The 17,573-nt window shown below is 31.5% G+C and overlaps 1 protein-coding gene across 2 annotated transcripts in view; it reads right to left on the reverse strand.

Annotated features, from left to right (window-relative positions):
* Positions 1-386: 386 nt before the first annotated feature.
* The window catches only part of LOC139516053 (uncharacterized), a 28,197-nt gene continuing 11,010 nt past the window's right edge, over positions 387-17,573 (reverse strand). Inside the window, exons 3-9 of one of the 2 annotated variants that reach the window (XM_071305865.1) lie at positions 15,747-15,931; positions 13,137-13,264; positions 12,158-12,339; positions 6,683-6,781; positions 4,900-5,051; positions 3,257-4,278; positions 387-699 (exon numbers count right to left, since the gene is read on the reverse strand). In XM_071305865.1, coding sequence (XP_071161966.1) covers positions 445-699; positions 3,257-4,278; positions 4,900-5,051; positions 6,683-6,781; positions 12,158-12,339; positions 13,137-13,264; positions 15,747-15,931 — 2,023 coding nt within the window. In that variant the 3' untranslated portion in view covers positions 387-444. Of the gene's footprint in view, positions 700-3,256; positions 4,279-4,899; positions 5,052-6,682; positions 6,782-12,157; positions 12,340-13,136; positions 13,265-14,070; positions 14,295-15,746; positions 15,932-17,573 lie in introns of those variants that run through there. The other variant, XM_071305866.1, reaches the window with a different exon arrangement.

The raw sequence follows: 17,573 nt of genomic DNA on the forward strand, positions 1-17,573 counted from the left end.
ATGAAATGTAAAACAAAACCGAAATTCGTTTAAGAGTAAAATCACAAATTTCGAACCAATTCATCTGGTATATTTCTTATTACATATAAATTAATAAAGTATAAAACTGCAAGTGTGTAACTTTTTTGTTAATCAAATCACAATGGAATGAAAGCTGTGCCGTATGCTCTATAAACATGCAACAAAACTGATTAATGCCATCTATGCATGGTCACCTTGGTGATAAATATACTTATTGTTTCGACTATAAGATATGCAATGTAAACGTTATTTTAAAATACGTATCAGGACTTTTTATGTGGTCATCATTCGAATTCACAATGTCAGTGCTGAATTTAGTACTACACTGCCACTGAGACACTAGCGTGTACCAATAAGAGCAAATATGTTTTAAATCTATTTAATTTTCTGTCTATGATGAAGCCATATGTTGTATATAATCAATTAATGTGTAATGCTAGTTGCTCGCGGCAATCGTCTAGACGATGCCCTACTACCAGATTCGCTACTCCTCGCCATACGTATTGGGCGTGGAGGAAGCATGGCAGACGTGTCCAGTTTATCGTCACGTGAAATTACGTAATGTCTGACATGGTGATGCTCGCCACTATGGGAATCGGTTTTACCATCACACTGTTTAGTCCGTACATAGACAGTCCCGCCAGGTCGTGGTACTTTCAACTCAAATGCATTTTCCTCCTAGAAAAGACAATCAAATTAATGCAAATGTGGATGAAAAAAATCAATACATAATAATTGATAAAATCATTTCAAAAATATTTAGAATGTTTAGTGTACAGTGCTCTTCAACGAAATAAATGCTATGACCTACCCTACCAACTTTTTTTTTATCCTCAAGCGCATCTTACAACTCGTATGAAAAACGCGCATCTATCGAAAATTTGTTAAGACTCACAGAGGATCACCCTTAACAGTTGACTTTTCAACAAGAAGGTAGGCAAGACTTAGATAATGGCATGATATTTCTGAGAATTTATCATGAAACATACGATTACCCTTCAGGACCACACGAGATTACTCTCGGTATATAGTCTTCCATAGAGTGGTTTGTAACAACAGTATTTGGTTTGAACTGTTGTTTGGCTCTCGCTTTTTCTATGTTATGTTGTTTTAATATGGTGTTTGTCTCTTTTTTATGTAATGTTTTGTAAAAAGTAAACTAACAAAAATACTGAAACTCCGACGAAAATTCAAGACGGAAAGTCCCTTACCAAATGGAAAAGTCAAAAGCTCAAACACACCAAAAGAATGGATAACAACTGTCATATTCCTGACTTGGTACAGGAATTTTCTTATGTAGAAAATGGTGGATTGAACCTAGCTTTATAGCTAGCTAAATCTCTCACTTGTGCATGGCAGTCACATCAAATTCCATTATATTGACAACGATGCGTGAACAAAACAAACAGACATAATAGGTAAAATGTCAAAAATACAGCAGTCAAAACTGTGTTATAATCTTAATCACTAAAAAAATGCAACAAAGAAGGACAAAATGGCATATAGACCAAGCATATTAGCAAAAAATAAAGACAATAATACACAAATTAACCATAGTAAAATAACACAATGACGGGATGTATAAGTACAGACCCACGTCATACATGTAACAAAGAAACATAAAAAGGCATATAGACAAAGCACATAGCAAAAATGGATGACAAGCAACAAACACGTTTTACAATAGCACAACAACGGGATGTATAAGTAAAGAGCCACGCTATTGGCATCGAAGTAATACCAAAAGGCATATAGACAAAGCACATTAGCAAAAATGAAAGACAAGAATACGAGAATATCATAAACAATAATGACAGGATGTACAAGTAGCACAAGTATATTAATCACAATAAAAACAAACAAATATTTAACAAAGAAGCATAAAAAGGCATATTACAAATTTAACAACCTCATTCATTGCTTTCTTAGTTTTCAAGTTTATGAGATAACCGCAAGTATTGTTTTGTTTCCTCTAATCGATTTTCGGGATTTAACATCGGTAAACTACTGTCGCCTTGATTTTGTTTGTTTCCTTCTTAACACAACTTTGGAGTAGCCAGATTATTCATTAACAAATGGAAAAATTTACCCTAATTTCACATAGTTAAGGTGCGATTCTGGGTTTAATTTTACCCCTAAATGTCATTTCTGTACTATAAGTGAATTTAAAGGACAATGAAAGCTTTGTTTCTTTCTTTCTAAGTAGCTCCTGTAAGTAGCTCCTCACATTAATAAAAAAACATTCCAGGAGAGTACATTTGGTCCCCACAGTGGTGTTTCTTTGTTGAAAAAATATGACTTCCAACGTTTTACAAGCCTTACACACGAATCAACTATAAATCTGAGATTCTCCTCTTATGCATAGTAGAAACAATCGGAAACTAATGGACAACAAAAACGATAGACATTGGGCTATGATTGAACAATCCCGCAATTCTAGGCCCTACTCAAATCTTACTCATAGAGCCTATGCACCTGTGATCTTATACATAACATACCTTTTCAAACTGATGATTATTATTTATATCTAATCACCTATGATTAGACTGTTTTTATAAATGCATTAAATTTGAATAAGCATGTAATCAATAATATATAAGCTAAAAGTGTTGATGTAAACATCCACTTCAAAGTGACATATCAGGTTCTAATCACACCCAGGTGAATTATGAAATTGAAATTTTAACGTCAACTTCCAACAACCAAATGCATTATATGTGTTAAGTTTATATCTGATTTGCACTCTCAGAGGTTGATGACACAATGTATGGTATACGTTTAATTTAATATAACACCTTGATACTTTTTTGATAGAAAAGTAATTTCGATAACGACATTATTGGAAAAAAGACTTTTTAATACTTACTCCCAATTTATAATACCATGATTTGAGGGCAGTGCTTATTACTTTTTAATGGTGTTTAAATTTAATGACTATAAAAATAATGAGATGTGTTATGTTTGCCAATGATAATACTTGTGTTTAGTGGGAAAAAGAGAAAAATAACAAAAATACCGAACTCCAAGGAAAATTCAAATCAGAGAGTCCCTCGTCAAATTACTACTTTTTACGTGTATGATAAAATAGAGAATGGAAACGGTGGATGTTTCAAAGAGACAACAACCTGATGAAGAAGCAGAACACATCCAAGGTCCACATAATACAGATTTCAGCAAGCAACTGTGAATCGGGATTAGGCAAATGCTAGTTATCATGATTAATTATAAGAATTACCTCTCTCTCATCTTTGATATAAAAGCGTTTGAGTTCTGCTAACAAAGGAGGACCTCTTGTAGTACTTGTGTACTGTGAGCAGAAATCTTTCAATCTATCTTCTAGTGTTCGTAGATTACTATCACTTGTTTCCCAATCGAAAAAATCGTCATTAGATAAACCATCTACCGTTGATTCTGTTCCATGGTCAGTTTGTTTCATATAATTTCGAAGTTCCTCTTTAGCTGATAGTGTGCATATAACATTAGAACGTGCTTCAGACTTTTCATGTTGTATTTGGTCCATTTGTTCAAATATTTGTGGCGAGTCGAAAGGTTTGGCGACATTAGTTGTATATTCGCCATCTACTTCTGTGATAAAGAAGCCAGTACTCCTTTCAGTAGCTGTTTTTGGTCTTAGTTTGGTATGTTCCTTCGGCCTTTCTGTACCTTTAATGCCTAAAGCCGTTCCAGGTCGAACGAAAGATCTTACTATCGTTGTTTCATGACTGACAGGTACGTGTAAAAGTTCATTTTCTGCGTCCATTCGTTTTAGCTGTTTGAGACTCCTTGGTATGGTTCTGCGTTTTCTTACAGGATGCAAGCGTTCAGTTAGTTTCTTACTTTGTTCCATGTGTTTAGCTTTTCGTGCTGACATTTTCCGATAGTACAAAGAATCTGGGACATACGGTTCTATCAAAGGTCCTTTTCCTTGAAGAAATAATTCTATTAAAGTTTCCATGATCTTTGATTTATCTGTAGATACTGGTTTTCGTTGGTATTTTGACTCGGGTCTTCTTGGAATTTTTTCGTTCAACTTCTTTAAGGCACATTTAAGAATAGGAATTTGGTCTCCTTTGTAAGCATACAGTCTATAATACATTTTCTGGGCTGCAGTTTGGCACATTTTAATGACTGTTTGTTGGTTTTTCTTAGCAACCAGACGATCGTAATTTTTGGTATCCAGTACCATGGCAACAGTGTTTGCAGTACATGTTACCGTACTATAATTTGTTTCTAAATCAAGCACCATTTCTAAGTCTCCTTAATAAGAAATTTAAATTATTAGTGGCATGCATAAAATATGTACTTTCCAATTCCCCTACACTTTTTATACCAAGGAACGAACTTGAGTTTGGAAAGTGATAACATGATGATAGAAAATAAATAAATCCAGTTATATTTTATCAAGGATTTTAACCAACTTAATATGTAAACTTGCACTACTTGTTATCATCTACAACATCTTAGTTATTTTGTGACAACAATATGTAAATTCTCTTTTTTATGTTTAATTTGAAATAAGCAAATGGTCTAATACATTTGATATTTAACGAAACAAATAGAACTCCGGCGTATAAAATGTCAATTAAAAGACACCGATAATAAAATATGTCACGATGAAAATAAATATAAGGATAAAGTTAATAAATCAGGAAAAATTAATGCTGTAGATATCTAAAAATAAGAAGAAGCTGAAATTCTGTATTGTTTTATAAAAGCTGTTGGATAAGTACGGTAAATGTAACTTTGGTAGGCAAGCCAAGTAAAAGAACTTTGCATTAATTGTTTTATAACACAAATTTCAGTACTATTGGCTTTATCATGGTGGCCATTTTTTATTAGTTGAGAAAACATTTTATACTGTATTATGATAAAGCCTACCTATGAGATCATTTTCTTCTATAGAACAAAGTTCAATCCTACTTTGATTTCTATGTCTCTCTGCTGCAGCATAGCCTTCTTTCCGTCGAATTTTGATCTGTTCCTGTGTCAGATCTTTTTCTTTCTTTTGTACCAGTTTATTGTAATTTTCTCTGTAATATGTTTTAAAGCAATGACACATATATAACACGTATACAAAGAATAAACAAAGGGGATTTCGAGTCAATGTAGTTATAATGCAACATCAATTACTAATTTGAAGAGCATTAAAATCACAAATTCTAGAATATTACTAGTATGCCTAATATGGATAAGAAAAAACCATGTCTTTAAAGTACGAAATTCTTTATGTTTAGAATTATTAAAACATTTGATTCAACATCAAATATATATTTAAAAAATTCGTAAGGGTTCCACGGAACCCAGTGTCTCGCCTACTTTTGCTGTTAATCGCAGACTCAACAAAAATGAGGAAAGACATCAATAAAAATTTCCCTCTCAATACTGTCTTTTGATTGAAAGAAGCTTCGAAGTTTGGTAAAAAATCCAGGATAGTTTATGAATCTAATAAATGTTTTATAAACTTAACTGCAGACTGTATGTAATATTAACTGGAAGAAAAACTAAGTCCATTGATAAGTAAAATACGGAAAAAGTGATTTTTTTTTTACAAAATTTACTTCTGAATAATATCTTATGATCAGAAACAAGCTTTTGTCTAAGTTTGGTAGAAATCCAGGATAGTTTAAGAACATTATAAAAATTTTTAAAACTTAAACCACAGAGTGAATGTTTTGTTTCTGGCAAAAAAACTAAGTCCATTTATAAGTAAAATACGGAAAAGTGGAAATTTATTTTTACAAAATTTTCTTCTTGACACTATCTTATGACCATAAACAAGCTTCTGTCCAAGTTAGGTACAAATCAAGGATAGTTTATGAAAGTTATTAAAATTTTAAAAACTTTAACCACAGAGTGAATGTAATGTTTCCTCGCAGAAAAACTAAGTCCATTTATAAGTGAAATACGGAAAAGTGGAAATTTATTTTTACAAAATTTTCTTCTTGATACTATCTTATGATCATAAACAAGCTTCTGTCCAAGTTTGGTACAAATCAAGGATAGTTTATGAAAGTTATTAAAATTTTAAAAACTTTAACCACAGAGTGAATGTAATGTTTTCTCGCAGAAAAACTAAGTCCATTTATAAGTAAAATACGGAAAAAATGGAATTTTATTTTTACAAAACTTACTTCTGGATACTTTCTTATGATCATAAACAAGCTTCTGTCTAAGTTTGGTAGAAATTCAGTATAGTTTAAGAAAGTAATTAAAATTTCAAAAACTTTAACCACAGAGTGAATATTTGTGGACGCCGACGACGACGGAATGTAGGATCGCTTAGTCTCGCTTTTTCGACTAAGTCGAAGGCTCGACAACAAGATATATATATTTAGACGAGGTATATATATATATATATATAGCTTCAGAGATATTCTATGTTAGCACAGAAATGCTGAATTCTAGGCTAGATACACCCTTGGGTGTGAAGCGTCCACCAACATTCCAATTGACCAAATTGTTGTATTACAATTTAATTGACGCGCGTTTCATCTTAGAAAGTGCATTAAAAACCCAACTTGTTATGACCGAAATGGCTTATTTCTGAGGGTAAAAAAATCCTAGTGATTCCATTAATTTCAATATTTTATAAATGTTATCGATGCAGTTTCATGTCAGCGGATTATATAAATATAGACATGGTCCATCAACCAAAACCTACCTTCCAAGTTCAGCAGCGACCTCGTTTACATCGAGTTTCATTAACTGTGGGTACTGTTGGTGATGTAGTGCAGGCTGGACAGTTGATTTGGCTTGACCACTAAAAACAAATAGTAATGTATAATCACAGATCATTCAAAATTCCTCTCCATTAAACTGGCTGTTTTCTTTAACACGAATTAAAGTCTCTAAATAACGCCAACAGTAGTATACCGGTATTTAAAGGTCATACATAGGTTGAGAGAAAATATATCGAGGGAAACACATCAACCACAAGAGGAAAAGAGGAAAACAAACAAACAACAGGAACACTGAAGTGAACAAAATAAAACTAGCTAACATGCATAGCAACGACATATTTTCTTCAATCAGCATAAGAATCAGCGTTAAAAAAAAAATCATAGAGCTTACTAAATTTTAAGCCTACGGACCAAGTTTCATGGCAATTATAAGATATATATTATATGGTCCGAGTACACAGTTATCGTCCCTTGATTTTCGTTGTCCAAAAATATAGTCCCTACTGTGCACAGTGTGTTACTTGTCAATTTTTTTATACCCCTTCCAAATTTATTTATTTATTTATTTATGTTTTATGCCTCAAGTAGCAAGAAGGGGGATAAAATTACACTGTAAAAAAATTTGATTCATGAATTATAATGTAAAGCAGTGATTTGGTCCAGTTGAAAAAGGTAAAAAATTAGCATTTCGGAAGCTGTCAAAAGATTTCAAGCCCCCCTTCACATAAAATTGTCCATATTTTGAGTTAGAGCTGATGAAGTTTTCTATAATTTTGATATAATTTGTCCCAAAAGTAGTACAACACACTGTAAAAATATTGTGGAGAAAGCGCAGGTGGGATTTTTTTTATTTCCATTTATTGTCTAAAGGAAATGCACTAGGAAATAACTGTGTACTCGGACCTAAGAATTATAGACAAAATGTTTTTAAAGACTAATTTGATGTACATGTATCAGACATGTAGAATGTATAATAATTATTCAAAAGTCAAAATTATAAAAATGTATGAGTATGTGGCTTTTAGCATGTTTAGTAGGTTTTTGAATGAAAAAAAAGGGGGGGGGCTTGTATGAAGAGGTGACATTTTCCTGCAATTTAAAACCTCGTGAATGTTTTTGTTGTATAAATAATTCCAGTGGCGGATCCAGTGTGGGGGCACACTAACTCCCTAAAAGGGGATCCGCTCAGGTGATTCCCTATATTATTAACCAAATTTTTCCGAGGGCTGCCTCTGAATCCTCCCATATGTTTAAAATGTACTTTAAATAGAAAGGAATTTACAAATGGCATAGTACATTACATGTAATAATTTAATAGTACGTTATGTATTAAAAAGTCTTAGGCCAAAAACACTTGAAATAATTCAGGGTCAATTTAGGCCCCTAGCACATACATTGTATTTACATTTAAAAATGCATAACTACAGCTGAAGTTATTAAAACTTGCTTTTTTGGGGGCTGATTTCTATTGCATGTAATTTTAGTCTCAAGAGGCATACATGTATATTTGAACCACTTACTATCCTACAGTAGAAAAGAAAAATAACATTTGAAATACAGCAGTTACAAAAAATATTTGAAAATGCGAATATACTGAAATCTTTAATTTCATGACAGACGTTATGTACATACAAACCTCATGATCCTCATCACATTTTTCTTGCTCCATAAAGTTTGTAAGACAAGGGTCCCGACTATTCATACAACTCATTCTGCAAATTTATCTGATATAATCTACTTTTCGCTAGATTTAGAGTTCACAAATGAATAATACAAATTGATAAAACCCATATGTTGTACCAATTTACACCACTGTCCCAGGTTAAGGGAAAGGGTTGTCACCTTCAAACATTAACCCCACAACATTATGTATATGCCTGTCCCAAGTCATGAACCTGTTATTCAGACAGTGGTTGTCTTTTGTTGTGTCACATATTTTTTTTTCATCATTTTGTACATTAATATGCCTTCAGTTTTCTCATTTGAATTGTTTTTCATTAGTCATTGAAGGGTCTTTTACAGCTAACTATGCGATAACGGCTTTTGACCTGTAGCTGTTAACTTCTGTGTCATTTGGTCTATTGCGGAGAGTTGCCTCATTAACAATCAATTATCATACCACATCTTCCTTTTATATTGAAACACAAATATTGACACATAAAAACCTTTCAGATAGAAAGTCAGAATGAGACTTATGGATAAAAACTTAGCAGACTGTCAGCTCACACTTTTCATTCATTTTGTTGTAACAAATATGGTTTAAGCACAATAATAACCAGATGCTCCGCAGGGCGCAGCATTATACAACTGCAGAGGTCAACCCTCTTTGAACAATAAACAACAACTGTTATTTTGCTCAAAAAAATCTCTTGGATGGCTGGTGACCCGCAAAATGTATTTCAATTTAATAAAAATAGAGACATCAAGCTTTACAGTATGAAAAAATTAGCAACGTCTGTCATTTATTTTGCTCTGAAAATTCAATCAAAGATATTGTATGCCTGTTTTCCTTATATTAAGCCTATTTGCACTCATTTTCAGAGGTCAAAAAATCTCTTGGATGGCCGGTGACCCCCAAATTTTATTTCAATCTTATAAAATAAAGACATCAAACTTTACAGTATGAAATAATGAGCAACTTCTGTCACTATTTTGCTCTGAAAATTCAATCAAAGATATTTTATGCCTGTTTCCCTATATTTAGCCTATTTGCACTCATTTTCAGAGGTCAAAAAATCTCTTGGATGGCCGGTGACCCCCAAATTTTATTTCAATTTTATAAAATAGAGACATCAAGCTTTACAGTATGAAAAAATTAGCAACTTCTGTCATTTATTTTGCTCTGAAAATTCAATCAAAGATATTTTATGCCTGTTTTCCCTATATTTAGCCTAATTGCACTCATTTTCAGAGGTCAAAAAATCTCTTGGATGGCCGGTGACCCCCAAATTTTATTTCAATTTTATAAAATAGAGACATCAAGCTTTACAGTTTGAAAAAATGAGCAACTTTTGTCATTTATTTTGCTCTAAAAATTCAATCAAAGATATTTTATGTCTGTTTTCCCTATATTTAGCCTATTTGCACTCATTTTCAGAGGTAAAACAAATCTCTTGGATGGCCGGTGACCCCCAAATTTTATTTCAATTTTATAAAATAGAGACATCAAGCTTTACAATATGAAAAAATGAGCAACTTCTGTCCTTTATTTTGCTTTGAAAATTCAATCAAATTGTTTTTTTGTCCATTTACCCTATATTTCCATATAACCTATTTGCACTCATTTTCAGAGGTCAAAATATGTCTTAGATGGCCGGTGACCCCCAATTTTTTTTGCATTTTTTCATTTACAATACTTCAAAGTTAAATTTCACAAAGTATAAGAAAATTCTGTCATTTTTTTTCTATACCCCTGAACTACCTTAACAATAGTTAACAGATCACAACATAAAACCATCAAAATCTTCGTTTGGTATTTCAAGTACTCCACGCCAATAATTTGGTTTGTAAAGATGTTTCATGCAGTTAACCGAATTTTATAACTTTCAAAAAGGAGTGGAATGTAGTTGTTTAAATGACAAGTCAAAAGTTAAAAAAGGTGAATTTAGGCTTTTCAAAGTTGAAACCACTCACTGTCGCTTTTTTGAAACATTAACCATGAATACTGAATTATAAGACGATTTTAATTTTCTTCCCACTCAAAAAAATTAAACCAAAGTGAACGGTTTGCATGTATTGAGAATTTTGTAAACAATGCTTAAACTGCGAACACAAGTACATTGTAAATAGTTTGGGACATTTTTTGTAAGTGTTTTTAATGATGTGACTCTGTACCTATGTATCTTGTCATACTTTGAATGACAAAATTATTTTATGATGTGACTCTGTACCTATGTATCTTGTCATACTTTGAATGACAAAATTATTTTATTTATTAATATTACTTTTACTGTTAACCAACTTTTTTTGTGATATACATTTGACGTGAATCTGTACTTATGTATCCCGTCATACTTTGAACCACACTATTATTTTATTTATTATTATTACTTTAACTGTTAAGTCAGTTTTTGTTATATCTATTTTGCGTGACTGTATTTATGCATCCCGTCATACTTTGAACGACAAAATTATTTCATGTCTACCTGTGCGAATTTTAAACGCGCAATTTTACACCAGTACTCAAAACCCTCCTTTCTTGATGGGTGCATTTTACATAGACAAATAAAATCGTATAATATAATCAAAATGAGGATGTTAATTTGATGTATGCCTTTTTGTGCTTCTTCGTTACATTGTTGTTTTTATAGTGATTAAGATGATAACACAATGTTGACTGCTGTACCCCTATTTTTGACATTTTTACCTATTATGTCTGTTTGTTTTGTTCACGCATCGGTGACAATATAATGGAATTTGATGCGACTGTCATACAAGTGAGAGGTTTAGCTAGCTATAAAACCAGGTTCAATCCACCATTTTCTACATTTGAAAATGCCTGTACCAAGTCAGGAGTATGACAGTTCTTGTCCATTCGTTTTTGATGCGTTTTGTTATTTGATTTTGCCATGTGATTATGGACTTTCCGAATTGATTTTCCTCTGAGTTCAGTATATTTGTGATTTTACTTTTTACCCATAGAAATGTTTGGTAACAGCTTCAATGGAAGTTGGGAATTTAAATGTTGCAATGTTTGCAATCATTCCACATCTGCTTTTTTTTTATATATATAAATACGTTTTTTATTTGCCAAAAGGCTCCGCATATCAATAAACCGATACAGTTAAAAAAAAAAGTACTAACACCATAGCCCTTAGGATATGGTGTTTAAAATTAAATTAAAACGTGCACTTACAAATGCATATGCTTTTTAATCATCCTATAAAGTCACTGTCTAGAATTTTAATTGTAAAACTTGTAAGATGAAATGATAAATTAATTCATATGGGGGTTTCAGTTAAATCTCATACTATGTAAATTGAAAAGGAACTATCATGTCTGATTAGGGTATTCAAGTAACGTGATTTGGTTTCGTAACTAGGAAATACAAATACATGTCTACAATCATATGAATAGGTGTTACAATTATATTCAGAACGATAAATATAAACAATACACATGCAGACAAATTTGAATGTGAACATGAAAAGTGAGAGGCCTTATATTGTAAATGTTACCTGTAAAATTATTATACAAAAGAATGAAAATTTCAAAAGGCGTCAACAGATTCACAGCATGCATGCTCCGAATATAATTAGTATAACATATATAAATGCAAATGCACCTTAACCACGTTCTTCTTAAATATAAAGTAAATAATAAGTTGTATAACATGCAATTATCTGTACATGTTAGACATGTTGCGTTTCACACCTTGACATTCGTATTTATTTTCTTCTTGAATAAGATTCATTTCAAGATGACATGTTTGCAGTAATACTTGAACATTTATTTACCTTAGGATAAAGAAAAGACCAGAAACCGGTTCTCCTTGACGAGCTATAACGGTACCAAACGGGAACGTCTCTTTTCTTATGCTTAATTCCAGTAACCGTTTAAATCTAGAGGTCCAAGATCTGAATAGAGGACATTTCTGTATAAAGTCTTCTCTTTCTTTATACTCTTCTTCTTGCTTTGCCTAAAACGCAAATAATTTTTCAATATGGCGACCAAGAATATATTTTTAATGTCATATTTAAACAGTATAGAAAAACATCTTGACCATGTAGGAAAAGAATCAGAATCCGTAATGCATTCATGACCTCAAAAGAAGCATTATTTGACTATACACTATTTTGAGGAATCGTAGAATTTACCCGATTTGGTTTTTAATATTGGACGAGAGCATGTTCCCTTGTTCCCTATTCTTTGTCAACTTTTGCCAATATATTCTCTTTTCCTCATATTTAAGCACCCCATAATTGTCTTTTCTGTGTGTGTTTGTTCATTTTTTCTGTTCTGTATTTTGTTTGTTCATTATTCTGCACCTTTTGCTCATTTTTGTCTAGTCTGTAAACCCCATCCAGTTCCTCTTATATACGTTTAACAACATATTTAAACAGTAACATATCCTATGCTTTTTCATAATTTGCTTTTCCTTTTGTACGTGTTAATTACATAATATGCAAACGAAATTACCACTTAAAACTAGGGACATGTCACTGAATTTAGTACATGTACTTTTCAATTGTCATGTGCAAATATCCTCAACTTGAGTACTTTTTATTTAAATAAATATATAAACTATTTATTACCCGTTTATTGCTTTAATAAAATTTCATTTTAAATGTCAAAATAATTAAATATATATAATTTAAAAGAATTATTTATTCCGGCAATGCGCTTTCTTATTTGAAATTGACGCACAACGTATTTACACAGTGCAGAGTTATATTATACAAATTGATACAAGGTTTTATTTCAAACAATTGTTACCTTCATAGATCTATTAAACAACTCCCTGCTAACCACCAAGAGGTCAGTTTCCTCATCGGCAATGACCGTGGCATTCCTTACAGCATCCTCACTCATCAGGGCAACTTCACCAAAACTCTTCCCTGCCTCTATAAATAAAACCAAATAATTTATATTCTGTTCAGGGATCCATACCAACGAACAGACGTAAACATCCACACAAAATCTTATTGTATCATTTAATAACTTGAACGGCTTACTGGGTAGATAAATTTAATATTTTGATTGAAATTTCTATATATATTATCTCTCGATATATCATCAATAGAATGAGTAATTTTCTTATTTCCAGTATGTTATCAAGTGTATTGAATTTTTATACAGACGGTTAACTTGTTCATAAATCCGAAAACTTTTGTAATTGGATCGGAATGGGACATAAATAATCACAGTATAAAAGAAATTACATAAAAATGTTAACTTTATTTCTCCTAATAAAAGATGTAATTTCATTTTTTCTGAACTAAAAATACCTTATGGAATTTAAAAAAGATTTAATAGAATTATAATTCAATACATTGTGTAATTAAAAAACGATATAAAACGACTACGTAAGGATACATTTGGAAACACATGTGAAATAAATTTAACATGGGTTTATGTAGTTGAAATAATGACCCTTTACGTGTTATTGTAGATGAAATAATGGCCATTTACGTGCACATAACGATGGCATCAATGTTTAGTCTACATATATTACCAAATGTCATGATCGGTATTCTTATTTAGAAAATGCCTTAATAATTATCCTTAACAGAAGTGGTTTAAAATGTGAAAAGGGGGTATTGTATATGACATAAATCCATGCACGCATTTAAATAACAAAAAAAAACACCTAGGCAACATCACTTTATCGGATGCTGAATACTTCAAGTGTATAGTCTAGTCTACTTACCACATGTTATGCTCAGCATTCTTATTAATCACAAACTATACTTTCAATGAAAATGCCTCAAGTTATAATTTTCCATTTCACAAGAGTTTTATAATAATAAAATAGGGATGTTGTATATAAATTCGTGACATAAATTCCGTACACGCACTTGACAGAACTCAAAACAATGGAACAACATTTTATTGTACACTGAACATTTCAAGTGTATTACGATATCTAACAATGAAACATTAACTTTATTGCTTTATTTAATGGTGAATTTATTACGGTTTTCAAGAAATAGATTCTTGGTCATTAAATGCAGTCATGATTATTGAACATTAAATCAATTTACTAAAATAAAAGGAGGACATTCCATTTTTTAAAGAAATAAGAAGATGTGGTGAATAAAAGCAATAGTAGTATACCAGCTCTCCAATAGTCATAAATCGATTTAACTGAAATAAATCCGGTTTACAGAACTGAGCTGAGGGAACACTATCAACTATAAGGGGAAAAAAAACCGAAACTACAGAAACACTGAACTGCTACAAAAAGAACGCCAACAAAATTTACAGAGAAACGGACTATTTGATAACAACTGCCATATTCCTGACTTGATATAGTGCATTTAAAGAATAATGGTGGGTTGAGCCTGGTTTTATGACTAACCAAACATCCAGCTTATATGACAATGTAAACCATTGAGACAACTCTCCATCCAAATCACAATGTGTTAAAAGTAAACAATTATATATAGAGATATAAGTACGGCCTTCAACACAGCTTTGTTTGTTTGTTTGTTTGTTTTTCTTGTCCTTTTTTTTTTGTTATTTGTGTGTCTGTTTTCTTTGTGTGTTTTAGTATCCCTTTTTTGTTATTTGTGTGTCTGTTTTCTTTGTGTGTTTTAGTATCCCTTTTTTGTTATTTGTGTGTCTGTTTTCTTTGTGTGTTTTAGTATCCCTTTTTTGTTATTTGTGTGTCTGTTTTCTTTGTGTGTTTTAGTATCCCTTTTTTTTGTTATTTGTGTGTCTGTTTTCTTTGTGTGTTTTAGTATCCCTTTTTTGTTATTTGTGTGTCTGTTTTCTTTGTGTGTTTTTACTTTAGTATTAGTATCATATAATACAAATCTTTGTTGAAAATACGCTATGCCGTGCAGGTTTTATTTAAAAATGAGTATAACATGTAAGTACTTTATTATTCGAATTGTTTCAGGATTTGGATTTTTTAAAATAAGTGATCCATTCACAATGGTACTTTTTTTTTTATTAAAAATTGTCCTTTCTTAGTGTTTAATTGAAAATATCTTCTGGAACGAAATTACATTCATCGTTCGAGACATTACCAAATGTTCTAAAATCTGGTTTAGCAAGTTTGAACTCCTCTTCATGCATTCTAATTTTTATCAATTGGTATTTTATTCAGAAATGCTCCAATATGTTGTCATAAACTGAAAATGCACCAATTAAGCTTTCATATTGAAATTTTTAGTGAAGACTGTTTTTTTTTTAAATACCAATTCAGGGGAATTCAGAAAGCATTTATGATCTGTCAGCACGATGCTAAAGTCTAAAAGACAAAAACTGTCCCTTACCGGAGAAACTTTGTTTTGTAAATAAATGTTAGCGAATTCTTCAAAATGAGCTTTTGAATTCCACGAATCTCTAGTTCTAACAGACAGAAACATCTTCTCTTACCGTAGTGGAGAATAAATTTTCCGTATTTTTTCCTATCCAATTTTTTCTTCTTCCCAGTCTCTTCTTCTAACATCTTTTCGATGACATCTTTCTCTGACATTTCCTCCGCCACCACAGCATTTTCCTCGTCCGATTTCACCGTATCGATGTACACGGATGTCGTCCCAGTAAGCATAATGAAAAACCTGAGAATTTCAACATGTTCTTGTAATTAATTTAAAAAGTAATGACTTTCACAAAGGTCTCTAAATGTGTTTTTATATTTTGATAACTTAATATATTGAAAGCGTTTATATTTTTCTTTGTTTGTTTGGTGTCAGAAATGGGAATTTGTTGATACAAATTAATGGCTTTTTAGAAAACAAGATTGGTTTTAGGTGAGAATAAAATGTTTAACCTGGGTACCGTATAATTAAATGACAAAGTACCAGTACAAACACGATTAACATATATTTTGTTTTCTTTATTTTAAATTACTCGTGCTTTAAGAATATAGAGAAGCATATAATTATCCCCTAAAGGTATTATTACGTCAAGTAAACTGCTGAGACATATGACGCTTGCTAAATTAGTCCTGTAAATAGAGTGAATTGCAAAAGGATACATTATCATTTTATTAGTTCCTATCATCAGTTTTCCTTTCACCTTAAGTTTAAAACGTTCTATTATGCGTCGGAAATCAATATTTGGTTTAAATTCAAAATTTAAATTATGATTAAGCACACGAATAAAACATTATATGATTGTTTTGATTATTCCAAATTAAAAACATTTTTTAAAAACAATTCGGTTTAACATAAATTTGTTAAAATACGATTATTTAACGATCATATCCTTACGACCGAAACTTCTTAACACTAAAATGCACATCTAACAAAAGAATGCAATATTTAAACAATAAAGGGAGCCATCTTTCAGGGACAACTCTAGATTTAGAATTTTGTCCAGTTCGAGCAGAAAAGATAGAAAAAAAAACGTTAAAGAAATTTAAGGACATAATCCCGATAGATATGCCTTTTTTTCGTTTACAGTTTCTCTCAATGCACCAAAGTTCAGAAAGCAATACCAAAAAACAACTGAGTGAAAACAATAATAATTTAAGGTCTATGCCCATTTAAGCATAATCCTTATCTTACTGGTTATCTTTTGCTACGACAGTCTAACTGGGTACATGTTAAACCCCCTGAAATTGTCAAAAACTACGCAAAATATAGAAAATAATTAAAATCTTGATTAATTTTTCCAATTATAATCCAAACACTGATAATATGCTAGTCGTTATTTCCAATATAATTGATTGTAAGACAAAGCATGTACCTTGGCATGTAGTTTTATACAATAAATGTGTTTTACCGATCGTTAACTGCTAATTCGATGCCTTTCATGTGGAGGTATGAAAAAGAAGAGTCATTTTCAATTTTAAACGTTTCATTTGAACTTTGGTGGATAGCTGTTTTATTGGCAATCATACCACATTTCCTAATTTTCATATAGCATGTCATGGCGCGATAATCTAAAACTGTTTTGATTTTTACAACTTTGTCATGTTTAGACAAGTGGTCTGTCTTCCGATATGAAAAAAATGTGTGTATTTTTTTTTTAATTTTTTGCAAAGAACAAAGAAACAGTGAAATAGTAAGCAACTGAAAGCATTAAGAACTGCGACATGTTACGTTTGACAATCTGAATTTCTTCGTAAAATTGCCTACATGATAATAACTAGTTATGAAAGTAAGCATTCTAATAGTGACCTTATAATCCTGATAATGTTTTTACGTTCAACAATAAGAGAGAAATTACTAAAAGAACTAACACTGATGCACATGC

This window comes from Mytilus edulis, chromosome 3 (assembly GCF_963676685.1).
Source record: "Mytilus edulis chromosome 3, xbMytEdul2.2, whole genome shotgun sequence".
NCBI classification, from domain to species: domain Eukaryota; kingdom Metazoa; phylum Mollusca; class Bivalvia; order Mytilida; family Mytilidae; genus Mytilus; species Mytilus edulis.